The following is an 18,049-nucleotide window of genomic DNA, read 5'->3' as shown; positions in this document are numbered from 1 at the left end:
GTGGTCCCCCAGAAATTGCTGAATTCACATTGTTCTTCACAAATGGCTAGACTGCATCAGGCTGATGGGATGTGTGATCGACATCTAGAAGGCCACATATTTTGCAGTCATTACAGAGTAACAAACAGACAAAACCTGGAAAATTACTGTTCACAACAATCTATTCCAATCATTAGTGGCTTTTTTTTAAAGCAATTAATTACATTTTGCCTTTTTTGTTTTAAAAAACAACCTTATGATTAAGAAGATCTGCATGCTTCTTCTTTTTACCTCTTACTTTTGAAGTAATTTGAAAAGTAATTAGAAAACACAACTCATTCCACTGATAAAGTGATGTTGTTCCCACTCATGGCATTACTTTTGAAATGTGACTTTAATTCTCTTGTTACCAAAGAGATTTGCTTGTGCCTGTTTGGCTTGTAACTTAGTGCTTCCAAACTCTGGGAAGGGGCACAATCACACTAATCTTAAAATTCACAAGGTCTCTTATCTCAGAGAAAACAGTATTAAATGCTGGTTAAAAAGGAAACAATTCACTGCAGGTTTTTTTTAAAGGGCCCATTAAATAAACATAGGTGTATTAACATTTTAACTGCTCAAAAATAAAGCAAAAGGCAGGCATGATGGGAGTTGGAATCAAGTGCCTCTTTAGTTATTTTGTGACTGTAAATCCCAGTATTTTTTATTAGTGGTTATGTTGGCTAGAGGAGATGTGACTTGCAGTCCTATAAAGTACTGTATATGGAGGCTGCATGATTCCCACACTTGCTCTAAATCCAACTGTTTGTCCTAACTAAAGAAGATCTTATTATTATTATTATTATTATTATTATTAACCTTTATTTATAAAGCGCTGTAAATTTACACAGCGAGGTACATACAATCTTTTTAATCTTCTGAGTTAACGGGAATTTGGTAAGTAAACAAGTCTAATCTGGTTAGGATGAACAACCCTGGGATTAAAATGTTTTATGTGGAAATTTCTGGCTAAGAAAAAAAAATTAAAACTATCATATGCAAAGGCTGGCCATATTTTTTTCACCTTCTGTCCCGGTCATGTTCATTATTTAAAGCAGCACTTTTGAAGCTGTTACTGGCACAAATGGAGTATGTGTTTATGTCTCTGACCATGAGCTTTAAGGCACAGCCACACACATTCTGGTATATCAACATTCATTCCTCTCTGCAGTTTACAACCTTCATCACAACTTCTTCCAGTTCCCAAATAAACAAACATGGAAACTTTTGTATGTCAGGAAAGGAGTTCCTATGACCACCGCATAAAAGAAGCTTCTTTCCGACTCCATAACATAAAAGGGGGTGGGGTGGGATTATGAAGAAAGCAGTCGCTTCTATAGCCTTCATATGCTTTTTAACTTTTATATGCTCTTAATTCTTAACTACATTTACTTTAACTATTGCAAGCCACCTCTGAGTCCCAAACTGGGGGAAAGAAGGCTAATAGATAGATAGATAGATAGATAGATAGATAGATAGATAGATAGACAGACAGACACATTTATTTTCTGTGCTGCCTTTCTCCCAGAAAGGGACCCAAGGTGGCTCATGAGATAAAAACACTTTGAATTTTTTACAAGAAAAAATTAAAAATAATTAAAATAATCCAGTTAGAACAATATAAAATTAACACTTAAAATATACAAAAAAATTAAAACATAACTAAAACACACACCCCATATAAAAGCCACCATGTCATGATTTTAAAAGGTTTTTACTTGCCGGCAAAAAGAGAGCAAGGAGGGGGCCAGACTAGTCTCCCATGGGAAGGAGTTCCAGAAGGTGGAAGCAGCCACCAGAAGGCTCTCTCCCGTAGCAGGTTCGTATGGGAAGATACAGTACCTCTTACTTAATATCCCTTACATAATTTCCCTTACATACACACACAAGTCCATACTTTGGAAAGCAGCAGAAAATGATACAGAAAATAACTGTAAGAGAAGTGTTGGTCTCATTTATGGCTTCCTTGCTTCTGCTTAAATCTGCTCTCCCAGAAACACATCTTCTTTGTGTCCCACACTGGCCAAGGGAATAATAACGGAACAATATAGGCAAGCACCCAGTGACCAATAAGCATTAAAGATCACCTAGTGTTTCTGCAACAATCAGCCACTAGAATTACCAGCCCAAGTTTTTTATCCCACAAGTACTTACCTTGTATGCTGGGTGATGGAAAGAACACCATCGCTAGTACAGGAATTATCATAAGTCCATTTATCATTGTAGACCTAGAGGAATTTAAGAAGAGAGATGCTTTAAAAATAAAATCAAAACTACTGAACCCAATTTCATTACCTAAGAGCAAAATCACCAACTTGTGAATATCAATTGCCCCTCATGGAAGTACACTGTTTAACCAGGACTTTCTCAGCTTCATTCAGCAATTACTTCCTGGACAGACTTAGTTGCTGAAAACGGCCAAGTTCTTCAGAGACAAGAATATAAAATCCCTAAGCAACTAAGCACACAAAAGAAGGTTTACAAGTCATAAATGGCTGTACATATTCACAAACAGATCTGTTGGCTTGTCAAGCAACTTGTATGGCAATTCATATAATCAGAGCCTTGAGCAAGCATGCAATATTTGAGCTCTAGTGCCACAGAACGATTAAAGAGTAAGCACTACCAAACTCTATAATGTTAACGAGAGGAAAATGAAAGGAAAACTGATCTCTAGCAGGGAGTTTATTGTTCAAAAGTCATTCCAAACAATCCCAGAAATATGACATTTACAAGTTTTCATACCTGTGAAGCACAGGGGTACAGAATGTTGCAAAAAGAATGAGATCCAATAATATTTTAAGTCACTTAAAAAAAATATTTCAATGAATTTCATAGTACAGTACCTTGTTCCAAACCTGTACACATGGGGATGTCTAATTCATTTGCCACTCACATACATATTTTTGTAATCCAGTTTCAAGTAAAAAAACAAAAAACAAAACTGCACTCTCTTTCATAATCACATCAAACAGGGTTAGGGGTTACTGTGTCTGCCTTCGCTTTTCCTATTTCCTACACACATCTCCACTGTTTGAAAAACCAGAGACAAATGTACCCATCTACAGTGCCTGAAAAATTGGAATCAAACAATCTGGCACTGTACTCATTAGTTACTATCCACTCGAAATGGGTGTCAAATCTCAGCAAGGGAAAGACATGTTTAACAAGAATAGGAGAAAAACTGCATGTACCATGAAAAAGACCAGCTCACTTTCACAGGTTCATGCCCTCCACCCTTGTTGTCACTGTATAGATAATTTCACAAAGCCACAGTTGGCCTGATTTGAAAACAGTACTTTAAGTGTTGTTGCTTTTGTTTTTAAAACATCAGAAGATCAGGTAAGCCTTAATTCGATCCTAGAGACGGTTCCAAGATCCACTCAGCCTCCCATCCTTTCATGGATCGGAAAAAGGAGTACCCAACTTGTTGGGGGAAATTGGGTAACACACTGTAAATCGTTTAGGGAGTGTTAGTTCACCAATAACGGTATTAAAATGTACTTACTATTGCTACTTGCTATTGATGACCTCCCAATCCATGTATACGGAACATGGCTGATGGTAAAATCTCCCTAGTTCACCCTGGCGCAGACAGCACTTAAAAATGAAATAAACATGGGAAGAATTTGCCCGCATTTTGTAGAGCCACAACTCAGTGATACAGCACACACTTTGCTTGCAAATAGTGCCAAATTCACCTTCTGAAACATACAGTGAACTTTTAGTATCTACTGGGGTTTGATTCCAGGACCCACCCACCCTGTACACCAAAATCTGTGAATGTTCAAGTCCCATTAACTATAATGGCATAGAAAAATTGTGTCCCTTATTTAAAATGACAAAATCAAGATTTGCTTTTGGGAATTATTTATTTATTTATTTATTTAGGAATGCAGCAGCCCTGTGTATCCATGGATTCTTGGTATCCAAGGGGGGTCCTGGAACCAAACGTCAACAGATACCAAAGGACCACTGTATTTTCAAGGTGTTGATTGTTGAATCTGTGGATAAAGATTCCATGTATATGGAGAGCCAACCATTCAGGTAAAAACTGAAAACACTCCCACTTAGAATCTTGCCCATCACTCTGAGCCAGATGGACCTGTGGTCTAACTTCATAGAAAGCACTTTTAATCTGTTCTCCTTTGCTATAACATCAAGCAAGAAATTAAAAGTGGTTCTAGATTTCTTCCAACCCTCAGAATACAAATCACTCAGTAGACTGTTCTTTTGAATTAAAAAATAATACTCCAAAACAGTTTCCATGCTGTGAAAAAGTGTCAAATATGTGTGTGTATGTGTGTTTACAAACTGCCATGAAGATGAAGTTGAAATAGCTGCTTAGTAGATCTGCACTCCACCCCCACCCCCCGTAAATTAGACAGCTTGTTGTTGTGTACCTTAAAGTCATTTCCCACTTACGGCAACTTTAAGGTGACCCTATCATGAGGTTTTCTTGACAAAACATATTGAGGGAGTGGGGGGTTGCCATGACTTTCCTATGAGGCTGAGAGGTCATCCAGGAGATTACCATGGCCAAGATTCAAGCCCTGATCTCCAGATTTCTAGTCCAACACCCAAACTGCTAAACCATACTGGCTCTCTAAAGCAGTACAAACTACAACACTGGAGGACTGCAGGGTGAATGTGCTAAAGAGCCCAATGTGAGGATCACATTGGATTAAATCTAGCTTTCCAGCTTGCTTTTTGCTGTCTGCATGGTTTGTTGAAAAGCACCATGCATAATTACAACCACTGGCAGAATGTATCCAAATTGGCAGTAGTGTTTATGTATCCTGAATCCTACCGACATGCCCCTCAATGTGGAGTGACTGCACTGGGCTTGCACCAGAAGCAGCACACAAAAAAGAATTAGGAGGAATTTTCAACATTAACCTTCCTGAAATGCACTGCCTATTTCCAAAGGTATATGACAAACTTTTTTGAGGGTATTCCCTCAAAAAAGGGTGACATTGTTTTCTCAAACTACTGTCCAATTGATGAAATATCAATTGTTTAACAATACTCTAAAAAGTGTGGTGGAGAAATGTGCTCTTGCCTTTGTTCCAGGAAGAATAGAAATAAATTAAAATGCTTAATACAACAGTAAAATCAAGGTCTCTACTGTTTTTTAACATAAGCCATGCTGTTTAGGCACTTGAAATTCAGCCAGAAAACTTTGAAAGGGAAGTGAACATCTCTTGTTGGCTGCCATTTTGCACAGAGAATGCAGGATCCGCTGTTAGCCTGTTAATTCAAGCTAGTTAAAAATAAACCTTGAAAGAAAACCTCGTGATTTCACTCTCTCTCTCTCTCTCTCTCTCTCTCAACTTGGCAAACTGATGTCAAGAATTTAAAACAAACAATGAAGTTCTACTGCTGCCTTTCACCCAGATAAAAATGGATCATTCAGAAATATTTGGAGGAGGAGGACAACCCCCCCCCCATACAAAACAGTAAATGAACAGTGTTTTACAGCAAAAGACTTGTTCTGGGATAGGTGGAAGAAAGCGAGATTGCCAAGAGGAAGGAAGAAGTGGCAGTGATCGATCGAAGGCACGAAGCTTAGAAGTGCTGTTCAGTAGTATTTTGAATTCAAGTGACCTGGCACATTAGATATATCCTCCTTTAAGCATCTCACCAGCTAAGTACCAATCTCAGCAGGGGTCATATTGACTGGATTCCCTTCCCTTCCATTTTGGCATTTGTCTTTGGCAACCAAACTCATTATCAAGTCTGAGAGTTTTCCCCTCCTAGCACTAGCATTGCTTTGCAGTCAGTGCTGCCTCCATTCATTCCCAGCCAACACCCACAATCCTTTTCAGCCCACTCCCAATTTAAATACATACCTTTCTCAATATTATATACCGTTTTACAAATCTTAAGTACAGGCTGACCTTGTCACTGTTGTTGTTTTTTCCCACTAGGAAAACAGTAAATAAAGGTGAAGGAAAAGCTGATTTACTAAATTAAACTCAAAACATTTGATTGGCAAGAGTAAATAAAATATAGTGAAAAACACTGTCAACTGAGGAATGCAACTATCATTCTGCAAATTGGTTGATGAATGAAATAAAAAAAGGCAGCGTTTCCTAAGGACATGCTTGCAGCTCTTGAAGAGAATGGATTAGGACTCCCTGATTAATTTCTAACCAACGCTGTGTACATATCCTTCTTCCCTTTCCCCACCTGAGGAGTGACTGGGAGTCTGATATGAATGAAGGGTCACCTTCAAAGTGCATGGTTGTTGTTTTTCTGGCCTACCTGCTATGGTCTAGAGAGGCAATGTGGCGTAATGGTTTGAGTGTTGGACTATAACTGGAGCCAAGGGCTCAATCTACCGCTCAACCATGTAAACCCACTGGGTGACTTTGGGCAAGTCACACCCTCTCAGCCTCAAGGGAAGGCAATGGCCAACCTCCTCTGAACCAATCTTGCCAAGAAAGCCCCATGATCGGTTCACCTTAAGGTCGCCATAAGTTGGAAATGACCTGAAGGCGCACACAACAACAACAACAACAACAACAACAACGGTCTACTCTAGCTAGTTCTGCAAATTTAGACTGAAAACCCTCAAAGAAGAAAACACACAAGAGATGATTTCAGAATGGATGTGTAAGAGAAGAGGGGAATCAATATATGAACTGCAGGAAACTAGTTTTGTTCATAATGCCTTTTTCCAGGCTGAGGGGAGATACTGGCTTGAATACTTGCGTAGCTTCATAAACAGAAGCAGCTTTCATTCATAAGAGGAAAACCAGGTTCACAGTAGGGATCTTTCCATGAACACGGCTATTATGAAAATTTAGAATCTTGTACAGTTCAAGACATAGATTTGACCACTCGTGTTAGATCATGATATTCCTCAAAAGAAAAAGATCACTCAGCCGGCACCAGATGTACCTTTGATTCAGTTTGTGTGGCATTCTCTATATAATGCTCCTTTAATAAATAAAACCTTACTTTGGTTGTTCAAATATCATAATGCAATTGCCCATGGTTATAGTTGTGTGATATTACTCCATGTAAGTGTCTAGTCTATTGTGTTTATTTGCAGTACTATCTGCATACAGACCAGAAAATCAAACATAAACCAACTCAGGCATGCCTGGACTCTGGAGCATACTGTACCACAGTACAGCTATTACAGAAAAGGCATTATGTTCCCTTGCTGGAATGGATACAACATCTGCCATAAACCTTACTACTTATCAAATGAACACTAAGGTTTTGAATCACTTGTTTTCCCCAAAATCTCCCCATACAGCTGCCCATTTAATTTGCACTACAATTGAGAGTTCCAGTGAAAGCAGAAAAATAATCAGACTAGGAAGATTCTAATCCATAAAAATGTTTGCTGTAATACATCTAAACTGCCTCCACGCTTCAGAAGTAATCCAGTTTGACACCACTTTAACTGCCATGACTCAATGCTACGGAATTCTGGGAATTGTAGCTTTGTGAGACTTCTATCCTTCCCTGTAAGAGTGTTCTGGTGCCGCAAGAAACTACAGTTCCCAGAATTCCATAACACTAAGCCAAGGCAGTCAAACTGGTGTCAAACTGGATTATTTCTGCAGTACAAATGCAGTACTAGTAAATCTTTCTTAGTGCAGAAAAGGCTAAAACCACAACCTTCTGGAAACTCTTACCCAGATGATTCCAAAATTATAACAGCAACATAAATCAGAAGTGGGAAATCAAGCAAGTTTCCGGATGTTCTTGGCCTGGAAATCCATACAGGTCTAGCCAATGTAGCCAGTGGCACTGTTTTTACACATACACAAAAGCTGTAGGGGAAAAACCTGAGAGTTTTTCAACATGATATTAAAATCAGTGCCTTCTAAAGAACATGACGGCATTTGGTACTGTAATTGTTCGACTATTTGTGGTCATTTGTAGAGTTCCTCTCCCTCCCCACTGTAAAAAAAAAAGGATCTTGTAAATTCCTGTATTAAAAACTCCTTCTATTTCCTACTTCCAGACTCTTACATGCTGGTGGGATCATAGGATGCTATACTTAGGTGGGGGACTATTACTCTAAATGTGTGGGACTAGTAGAACCTCAACTACCAGCAGCAATCTTTAATTAGTTTAGGGAACACTCAACCTGGCTAAGAGAAAGGAGGCAACAGGTTTGGCGGGACAAGCTATACCAGTAATAACTGATTGAGACCCCAGACATGTGATACTATATGAACTTTTGTTAGAAATATAAAGAGCACGCACGCACCCGCACAAACCTCGTTCAAACAAGCCACACACAGAGCTAACTAAAAAGGGGAGCAAAATAAAATAAAAAACTTAAAGAGGTTTAGGATAGGGGGTATAATTACTGACCCTGAAGGAAAAGGTCATGAAAAGCAGGGAACTAGAGAGACTCAAGCCACCAGAAGGCAGCCTCAGCTCCGTTTTTGTTTACTAAGACTTTCAAGAAGACTAGCCGTACTTATCTGATGCTTTCAAAAGAAAGAATCTTGTACAGTGAGGCCCCTGGTCTCCCCTGGGGTTTGGTTCCAGGTCCCCCATGGATACCAAAATCCATGGATGCTCAAGTCCCATTAAATACAGAGTAAAATGGTGTCCCTTATATAAAATGGAGCTATGGAATTCTGGGAATTGTAGTTTTATGAGACATTCAGCATTCTCTGACAGAGAGATTTGGTGCCACAACAAACTACAATTCCCAGAATTTCGTAGCATTGAGTCATGGCACTTAAAGTGGTGTGAAATTGGACTCTTTCTATAGTACAGATGCAGCCTAAGATCACTCAGGGCTTAAATGCATTGCTCCTGTTGTAAGATGAATTCATGCTCCTCTTCCCTGGTCACCAATTTCTTTTTACCATTAAGGAGGGATGAAGACTTGTTAAGTTGAAATGACCATGCCATGTGAATATGGTCCTACACACTGTTGAATGGAGAAAAATACTGTATTTTCTGGTGTATAAGACTACTTTTTAACTCAGGAAAATCTTCTCAAAAGTCAGGGGTCTTATACGCCGGGTGTTGTCTTATAGGGCAGGTGCTGAAACCTCCAAGCCAGACTGGAGAATCTGCGGTTGCCACATATGGTGGGGGGAGTTCAAAATGGCCACGGCTGCATCCCCACCATATGTGGCGACTCACCAGGATTCATGGAAAGAAGTGACTTCACGCAGTCCTGATGACAAGGTGAGGGGCGCCTCACCGGGAAGGTGTAAGTGAAGGGTGGAGCAAGCTGCAGGTGTCCAGTACGCCAGGGGTATGGAAAAAAGAGCTGTGTTTGCACTACCGCTCTGACAGTCTTGAAGACACGGAAGGCTGGGCAGACAGGGAGAGCTGGCCAATCCAAACAAGTTTTGTATAAAACAAGTTTTCCTGCTAAGTACCTGCATGTCATAAACATTGCAATTAAAATTACCATATTGAAATCAAATCTCATGTTTTTAATTTTTTATTTGGTGTGCACTGGAAGAGGAGTAGTCTTATACGGCGAGTATATCCCAAACTCTATATTTTAACTGGAAAAGTTGGGGGTCGTCTTATACGCTGGAAAATACAGGTAATAAGTGAAATCACTCAGCTGAACATGCAACCCAGATGTTCCTTTCTTGACCAGGACACAACACTTTTTAACACTTTTTAATCACATTTTATCACATTACCTCAAGTTTCAGAAACAACCCAACACACACAGCAATTATGTCACTACTGGTTTTGGCCTAGTTACACCCCATGCTGACAGACTAGCACTTAAAATAAACTCTCCCATTGGTATTTGCAATCTTTACCAAGAGCCTAGACATCCCTTCAACCTGCAACGCTTTGAGTCATCAGGCAAAAAGCAGCACATGTATACATGAAGGACATACTATTCTAACCACCAGGATTCGTAAAATGTGTTAACAATGTGTTACATTCACACTTACAAGCAAACCGTTGCCATAAATAGACAGCAGGAATATTTCTAGCTTATGGAATCTCCTCCCTCCACTTCCAAGAACTTATCAGTTGCTATCTTTGTGTCTCAAGAGTTTGCGGAAGATAATACACCGGAAAAGCGACTGCATTCTGGGTTTTTTGTTTATAAGAGAGAGAGAGTGTAATGCAAGAAATATTTTGCCTCCGAGCGTGTGAGGTGTTATGTGCCTTCAAGACACCTGTCAACATATGCCGGCCCTATGAATTTCCTAGGGCTTTCCTAGGCAACGAATACTTCAAAGATGGTTTTGCCAGTTACGGCCTCTGAAATACAGCCCACAGCACCTGTATTAGCCCTCTAAAAGGGTACAATATAGCAAGGAAAATGGGCTCTTGTAAATAGAAGTTGGAAGAAAGTGCCTATGAGCTACTTTGAAGCACAGACTCATTCAACAGATGACTGACCCCTTATTTCAACTGTATATCAATTACCTATCTTTCTCCACTATGTGCGCTTATATATTTGGAGTATTTATATCTCACTCTTCAGCCACAAAGGTTCTCAGACAGTTCCCTACCCTCAGGCTTACTATCTAAATAAAACACTGCGTGTGTGTTGTGTCCCTTCAAGTCATTTCCGACTTATGTTGACCCTAAGGTGAACCCATTGTGGGGTTTTCTTGGCAAGATTTGTTCAGATGGTTTGCCATTGCCTTCCCCTGAGGCTGAGAGCATGTGACTTGCCCAAGCTCACCCAATGAGTTTCATGGCAAAACTGAGATTCACTCTGGTCTCCAAGGTCGTAGTCCAATGCTCAAACCATTAAGTCACACTGGACACTACACACAAAAGGAATAGCAGTGGTGGAAAGGGTTAAGTCCAGCAGATACTGGTTGCTCTTCTCTCCCTCCGAAGCCAGGGCACTGATAGGATGGATGGATGGAGTGAGTGAGTATGGGAGGGTCTTTCATCTGCTTCTGGGCTTGCACACGACCTCACATAACACTAAAACATCTTCCAATATTTCATATTTTAGTTTCAAAATGAAGCTTTTAAAGCAAGTACTTAGTGGGTTCCCCAGATGTTGTTCGACTGCAAAACCGTTCATTCCTGGACAGAAGTATGCTATTTATGGCTGGAGGGAATTCCAGTGGACTACTGACCTTTATTTATCATATTTTGTCATGGGATTTATCATATTTTTGTTCTTGGGTATCATTATTTTCTCTGCACAAATACTTCATTGCCAGATTTAGGATTGTGTGTGTGTGTGTGTGCATGTATGAGCCTTTAAGTCGCTTGTCAACTTGTGGCAACCCCACAAATTTCATAATGGTTTCTTAGGCAAGGAATACTTAGAGGTGGTTTTGCCAGTTCCTTCCCTCGAAATATAACCTACAGCACCTAGTACACTGAGCCCGTGCCATATACGGGCTTCACTTATGCAGCTTTCAGCATACGCTGAAACCACAGGAGAATTTTATCAATGGCATGTGCCCAGCGCCATGAGCATACGCCTGTGACATAGTTCCTTCCTATTGTGGCAGGCACCTGGGACTTTTATTATCCCACCACTGCCACCAATTTATGCAACGGTACAACACTCCTTCTGCTTATGGCAGTCCTATGGGATTTTCTTTTCTCACCCCGCTGCCACCCAATTTATGTAATGAACCCCCTTTCTTATGTGGCAGGTTCCCAGTATGATATAATGTAGTAGCGTGGATACAATATATATGCCAGACCAGCCTTTGGATAAAACAAAATATGAACTTTATTTAATAAAAGGTTTGAACAGATACTTCTTGAACTAAATGATATTAAATAACTGTTAGTTCAGGCACGTGTACACCGTCCTTATTGCCTACTTTCCTAAGTTTAAGCACTACAGTATTGCCTCTCAGATTTACTATAATCCCACTTTAATTAGAGTCCCTAACTGGTTACAGGTCCCTCTCTCTAGACTATAACCATGTTCCCCTCTGGAACAGATTCTTCTTCTGTCTCCTCAACTCAACTCCCGCTTCAACCCTCAGGATTCTAAAAATCCAACCTCATCTCTCAACATTCTAAGGCTCCGTAAAGGGGGGGTGCGAGGCTCCGTAAAGGGGGGCATTTTATAGACAAATGATACTATTTACAGTCACGCGGGGGGCGCGAAATGTTTTCTTCTTCCTGGGGGGGGGGGGCATGACAGAAAATAATTGAGAAGCACTGCCCTAAGCTGAGGCTGAGAGTGTGTGATTCACCAAAGGTCACCTAGAGAGTTTCCATGGCCAAGCAGGGAATCAAATCCTGGTCTCAAGAGTCACAGTCCTATGCTCAAACCACTTCACTACACTGACTCTACCATTTGTCAAACTGAAGTAGACCCAAATGTTTCCCCCTCCTCTAGTTAATCTAGGAGCCCTGGTGGCGCAAATCCAGAGGCAACTACATCTAATTGTGTGCAGTGTGGGGCTAGACCTAACATTAGATAAGAGCTCTGGAAGTGCAGTGGTTAAATACTTGTAATGCAGCCACTCACTCAAAACCATAAGGGTGCGAGTTCAATACCAGCAAAAGGGCTCAAGCTCGACTCAGGCTTGCATCCTTCTGAGGTCGCTAAATGAGTACCCAGACTGTTGGGGACAATTAGCTTACAGTTGTAAACCTCTTAGACACTGTTAGTTCAGTATGAAGCAGTATATAAATGAAGCTGTTTGTTTTAATAACCAAAGTTTAAAAGCAATACTGATTCAACAACTTGCACATGAAGCCATTACACTACGGTCCCCCTTCTATCCTCCTCCCTCTCCAACCCACCCGACTATACCACAGGGAAATTGGTGGAATTTTCTTAGTTCAGCTGGAAGAGTGTTTTATCTTATTGCTATGGAAAAGACTGGAAAATTTGCAGCGTGACTCAGACACACAGCTGTTCATTAAATATGTCCACCAAAAATACAAATACAAGCAGGGGAACGACAGCATAATGCCTTAGGAGACAGCAAGCAGCCTAACTGTACAAGAATATGGGGAGGGGAAAGTCAGTTTAAAAAGGTTGCAACATGTCTCCAGAGAGGAGGCCATCTGCAAATATGATAGACTAAGCCAAGAATACATTTAGAAAATCTAAACCAAACATTGCTGTGTAGTCTGGATATGTGTGTGTTCCCTTACTCTCCCTGCACCTGAAAATAAACTGCACTCTTTTTGTTTATTTACAAGGATTTGTTTGTTTGTTAGAGGAAAAACATCAACTTCAGAGATACAGAAGGGAAACATTCCATCTAAATATTATATTATCAGGTTAAAACTCAAGGTAGTGGCTATGCGGGATTTATTCCTTAAAAATTTGCAACGTAAGTAGTTATCTAACAAAAGGATTAGATTTTACATTCACATAAATCCACATTATATTTCCATTGAACTCCAAATTTCATACTTTGGCAGTTTCATACTTCTACCAGGAAAACACACTGCAGCACATCACCAAGTACCACAGTGCTGAACCAAGGTGGGCCAAACAGAGGTGGAAAACCCCAAAACAAGATGGTCTGGCAGAGTAAATTCAGAAGTGATATGGAATTGAAATAGGAGTGATCTCTGGGGATGGGATTACAGGATCACAAACGGACAGATTTTATTATACAAATATTACATTAACCTCCCTGTGCATGCAGGAGCAAAACGGCTGCCAGGATGCAAAACTGCTATTTATTTTTGGTTAACATCCATTCATCCACTTTCCTAAAGATCTCCACATGTCTCTAATTGCAAAAATAAATTCCTCTATACATGTTCTTTTGAAAGCACTGAATCCGATTTACCTTGGCCAGAACAGAAAGCTAAATTCAACATTCTGCAAGAGGGACTTTCAGAATGTTCTTCCCTTCTCTTTCCCCCTACGGCCTCCAAAAATTGGACTTGGAAGGATTTCAAGCCCTCAAATTTGAAGTGACTATGGAGGTTGCAGGGCCGGATCCCACTGTTCTGCTAGGAGAAACTCACAATTGGGTCCTGCCTAAAATACATTTCCTAGGAGCACATTTCAAGAAACCAGTCCCTCCCAAGAGGTGCAGTTTCTGAATAGTGCATTTATCCAAACATAAAAGAAACCTCGCTTCAAAATGCCTTTCTACAAACATCCTCTGTGTTTTTGAAAGAACATTATTAGGATTGCCTCTGTTTTTTAAAAGGACAAAAATTACAGTCAACCCAGAGTGGTAAGTTTAAAGTATTGACCTTTACTGTAATGTAAGGAATCTTTTCACAATCCATCAAAAGCTTTTAAAACCATACAGCTACTCTGAGTTCCAACAAAACCTATTAGTCTTGATTGAGAAGTCATAAAAAAGAAGCCAAGGTGGGTGAACAGGGGTGGAAACCCACAATACAAATACTTATATTAGACTATTTTCATAGATAGATATAAATGAATTTGTTGGCTATCTAACCAGTAAAAGAAACAGTGAAGTATTGAAATCAGAACACTGGCACATTTTTGTAATTACAAAATTCAAAGTAAATTACCTGATAAAACACAAATTTAATCCTAAACACCTGTAATTCATTAGTATTTGTTTAACAATGAAGATTTTCACACGGGGCTTGTAAATGTTGCTATAGCGTTAGTATATTGGAATTGGCAAGAATGATATAAAAGCGATTTCAAAAACTTACTTTTCACACACACTTTATTAACTTTTCAAGAACAGAAAATAGTGCATTTGCTGTTCACACGTCGACAGCCTTTAGCATTTGCTAAACAACAGGTTTGTCATAACAAAAAAATTACTTAAATAATAATGGCCTCTATTCTGAAAAAAACAAAATATTTACCTACATTTATTTTTTTGTTGGAATTCATGACCTTCAAAAGACATTTTGTTGTAATTGAGAGAGGTTTAAAAACTGGTTAATCTCCCGCCACATACTTAATCCTCCTGTGACACACAGGAAGGGAATGCCCAGATGGAGTTGTGAAATGTCTTTATATCATCATGGAATTGTACTTGCTTTTCAGACATTCTGCAAATGCACAAACAAATTGCATTTGCCAAGCCATTCACCCTTTTAAAGCGTAAATGGCTTATTCCACTAGCACAACACTTCAACAACGCTGAATGGCTCAATGCTACAAAATTCTGGAAATTGTAGTTTGTTGTGGCAACAGATCTCTCTGTCAGAGAAGGCTAAATGTCTCATAAAACTACAATTCCCAGAATTCCATAGTATTGAGCTATGGCAGTATAAGTGGTGTTAAACTAGATTATTTCTGCAATGTGGATGCAGCTTAAGTCACATTAATAGGAGTAAAGCCCATTCTTCTCCTTTCTGTGGTGCCTCTCTCTGGTGGTTCTCACACTGGAACAAAATGGGTAATAGCCCCCATTCTGTTCCCATCATGCCCCAATCCCATCCCCGGGGGCTTTGTGGTAAGCTCCTGAGTTTTTTTGTTGTTGCTGTGTGCCTTCAAGTCATTTCAGACTTATGCCAGACCCTATCATAGGGTTTTCTGGGCAAGATTTCTTCAGAGGGGCCTTGCCTTCACTTTTCCCCCCTTCGATCTTTCCTTCAAAACACCTGCTTTCCCCTTGGCAGTCAGGGAGTACAGGAGGGAAAATCGCAATAAAGAATAATGGGAATTGTAGTTTGTAAGGAGGGGAATCTCATGGCCGAACTGGAGGTGCATTTCATACTCATGCAAATGTGAATTGGCTGCAAATTTGCAGTGGAACAGGATTTATAAATACAATGTTTTTCCGAATTTAGCTATTTCTGGGATGACTCGTGATTGCATTTGGATTGCTTTTGCATTGCCTGCGACATTTTTTGATATTCTCTTGCGAAATAACATGAAATCCCATGGATGACCCCGGATTGAGCTTTGTTTAACCTTCTAATTTTCCCCATGTGAAAAAGTCTCAGGATTGGTAAGGGTTTGGGTATTGGTAATAGAAACTATATACAAAAGAAGCTAAAACATCATGACTTCTAAATATCAGTAAGATTTACAGATACTTATATAAATTATCTCACTACATTAATAAACAGTAGAGAAACTGAATTCTTGCAATGAGTTCTGCTTTGACCTAGAAATTTGGCAAGTAGTAGAATTAGCACATTTTACATACTATTTGAGAGCCAGCGTGGTGTAGTGGTTTGAGTGTTGGGCAAGAGCATTGGGAGATCTGGTTCAAATCCCCACTTGCTCATAGAAACCCACTGGATAACATTGGGCAAGTCACAATCTCACAGCTTCACAGGAAGGCAAAGACAAATCTCCTTTGAACAAAGTCTGGACCCAGAACTGGGCCCAGTATTCTGGATGGGGCTTAACCAGGGGAGAAAAGAGTGGTAGCCTGACCAAAGCAGAGTACCATTCTGTTCTGCTTTGATCAGACCTCACCTGGAATACTGTGTCCAGTTCTGGGCACCACAATTCAAACAGGATGTTGAGAAGCTGCAGATTGTCCAGAGGAGGGCAACCAAAATAGTGAAGTGTGAAACCATGCCTTATGAGGACAGACTTAAGAGAGCTGGGCATGTTTAGCCTGGAGAAGGTTAAGAGCTGATATGATAGCCTTGTTTAAATATTTGAAGGAGTGTCATATTGAGGATGGAGCAAGCTTGTTTTGTGCAGCTCCAGAAACTAGGATATGGAGCAATGGATTCAAACTACAGGAAATTAGATTCCATTTCAACATTAGGAAGAACTTGATGTCAGCAAGAAATGTTGGAAAGTGGAACACTCTCCTTCGAAGAGTGGTGGAGTCTCCTTCTTTGGAGGTCTTCAAACAGAAGCTGAATGACCATCTGTTGGGGTTCCTTTGATTATGAGTTCCTGCATGGCAGGGGGGTCAACCGGATGGCCCTTGTGATCTCTTCCAACTCTATGATTCTATGACCCTCCATATCCATGGATTTTACATCCACGAATTAAACTCTCCAGAGTTTGAATATAACTATTTTTTAAAAAAAAACCAAAATCAAACCTTGATTTTGCAATTTTATAGAAAGGACACAATTTTATTATGAACTTGAGCTTCCATGGATTTTGGCATCCATAGGGGGTCCTGGAACCAAGTGGCAGCAGATGCCAAGGGCCCACTGTATTCATTTCTGTACCCATGCTTGCCAAAAAATATACACACATTAAGACAGTGGTTTTCAATCATTGGTCTTCTATATTTTCTGAACTTCAGCTTCCAGATGACTCAGTGAGGATTCTGGGAACTGAAGTTTAAAACATCCGGAGAAACAGATCCTTCTCATCTGAGAGGTTTTATTGATTTTAAAAAAACCTCTCAAGTCATAGGTGGGAAAAAGTTGGCAGTAGCAAATGTGCAGTGATACCATCTTTTGCTGGTAAATTATTTTTTAAGTCAGGAATCTGAGCAACACATCACTCTTTTTACTGAGGCTGTCCCATAGTTATGTGGGAGCAAGCTCCATTTAACAATAATGATGCTTATTTCTGAATAAGGATGTATGAAACTGTGCCATGAGTTATTCAGCCTATCCCAATAAAGTTTGCTTGAAACTGTGGCTCACAGCATCTAGAAATTCTTTTCATTCTATTTTGGAAGCACCTTCTATTGCAGTTATTATTGCCATTAAATGAAACACTTACTTCTTTTGAGGCTAAGATAAGCAAGAAAAAGGACATTAATTTGCATATCACAGTTGTCAGTTGTTTCAGCTTGCTCTATCCGAAACCACTTCTCTTATACATGGAAAAGTAGAAGAATAATGATGCATGCTTTTGTACCATTACTGCATTTGCACTTCAGTGGTGCTGGTTCCTGTGCTTGCTTTCTCACCCTGGAAATACAACAATTTACACCACCCTGTTTGCTCAACCTCTTGCTCCATGATTAGTGGATGTTGTTTTTTTTACTAAATGGGAAGTTGTAATTCTGCAATTGCACAATTATATAATGATGGTATTATGGATAACATCCTAATCAAGAAAATGAATGTATAGAGTATTACTTCCACCCTCTTTATATGTTTTTCCTGGTAACCAACACTTGCCCAGGTATACTTTTGTAGATTACTCTTTAAATGTTTATATATTTACTTTTTATTTACTCTTTAAACCCTTCCTGAACACTGTTGTTTCTCTGAGAATTAATCC

At 39.7% G+C, this 18,049-nt stretch overlaps 1 protein-coding gene across 1 annotated transcript in view; it reads right to left on the bottom strand.

Moving 5' to 3' along the window:
* The window catches only part of ACVR1 (activin A receptor type 1), an 89,158-nt gene that overhangs the window by 49,485 nt on the left and 21,624 nt on the right, over nt 1–18,049 (bottom strand). Inside the window, exon 2 of the mRNA XM_089519980.1 lies at nt 2,173–2,246. Within this exon, the coding sequence (XP_089376106.1) occupies nt 2,173–2,246 (74 nt within the window). The remainder of the gene's footprint in view (nt 1–2,172; nt 2,247–18,049) is intronic.

The sequence above is a fragment of the Sceloporus occidentalis genome, unplaced genomic scaffold (assembly GCF_023333645.1).
Source record: "Sceloporus occidentalis isolate IW3139 unplaced genomic scaffold, rSceOcc1.0.p SCAF_4, whole genome shotgun sequence".
Taxonomy (NCBI): Eukaryota; Metazoa; Chordata; class Lepidosauria; order Squamata; family Phrynosomatidae; genus Sceloporus; species Sceloporus occidentalis.
Note: the sequence above shows the minus strand (reverse complement) of the source record. Positions and strands in the feature narration are given on the sequence as shown.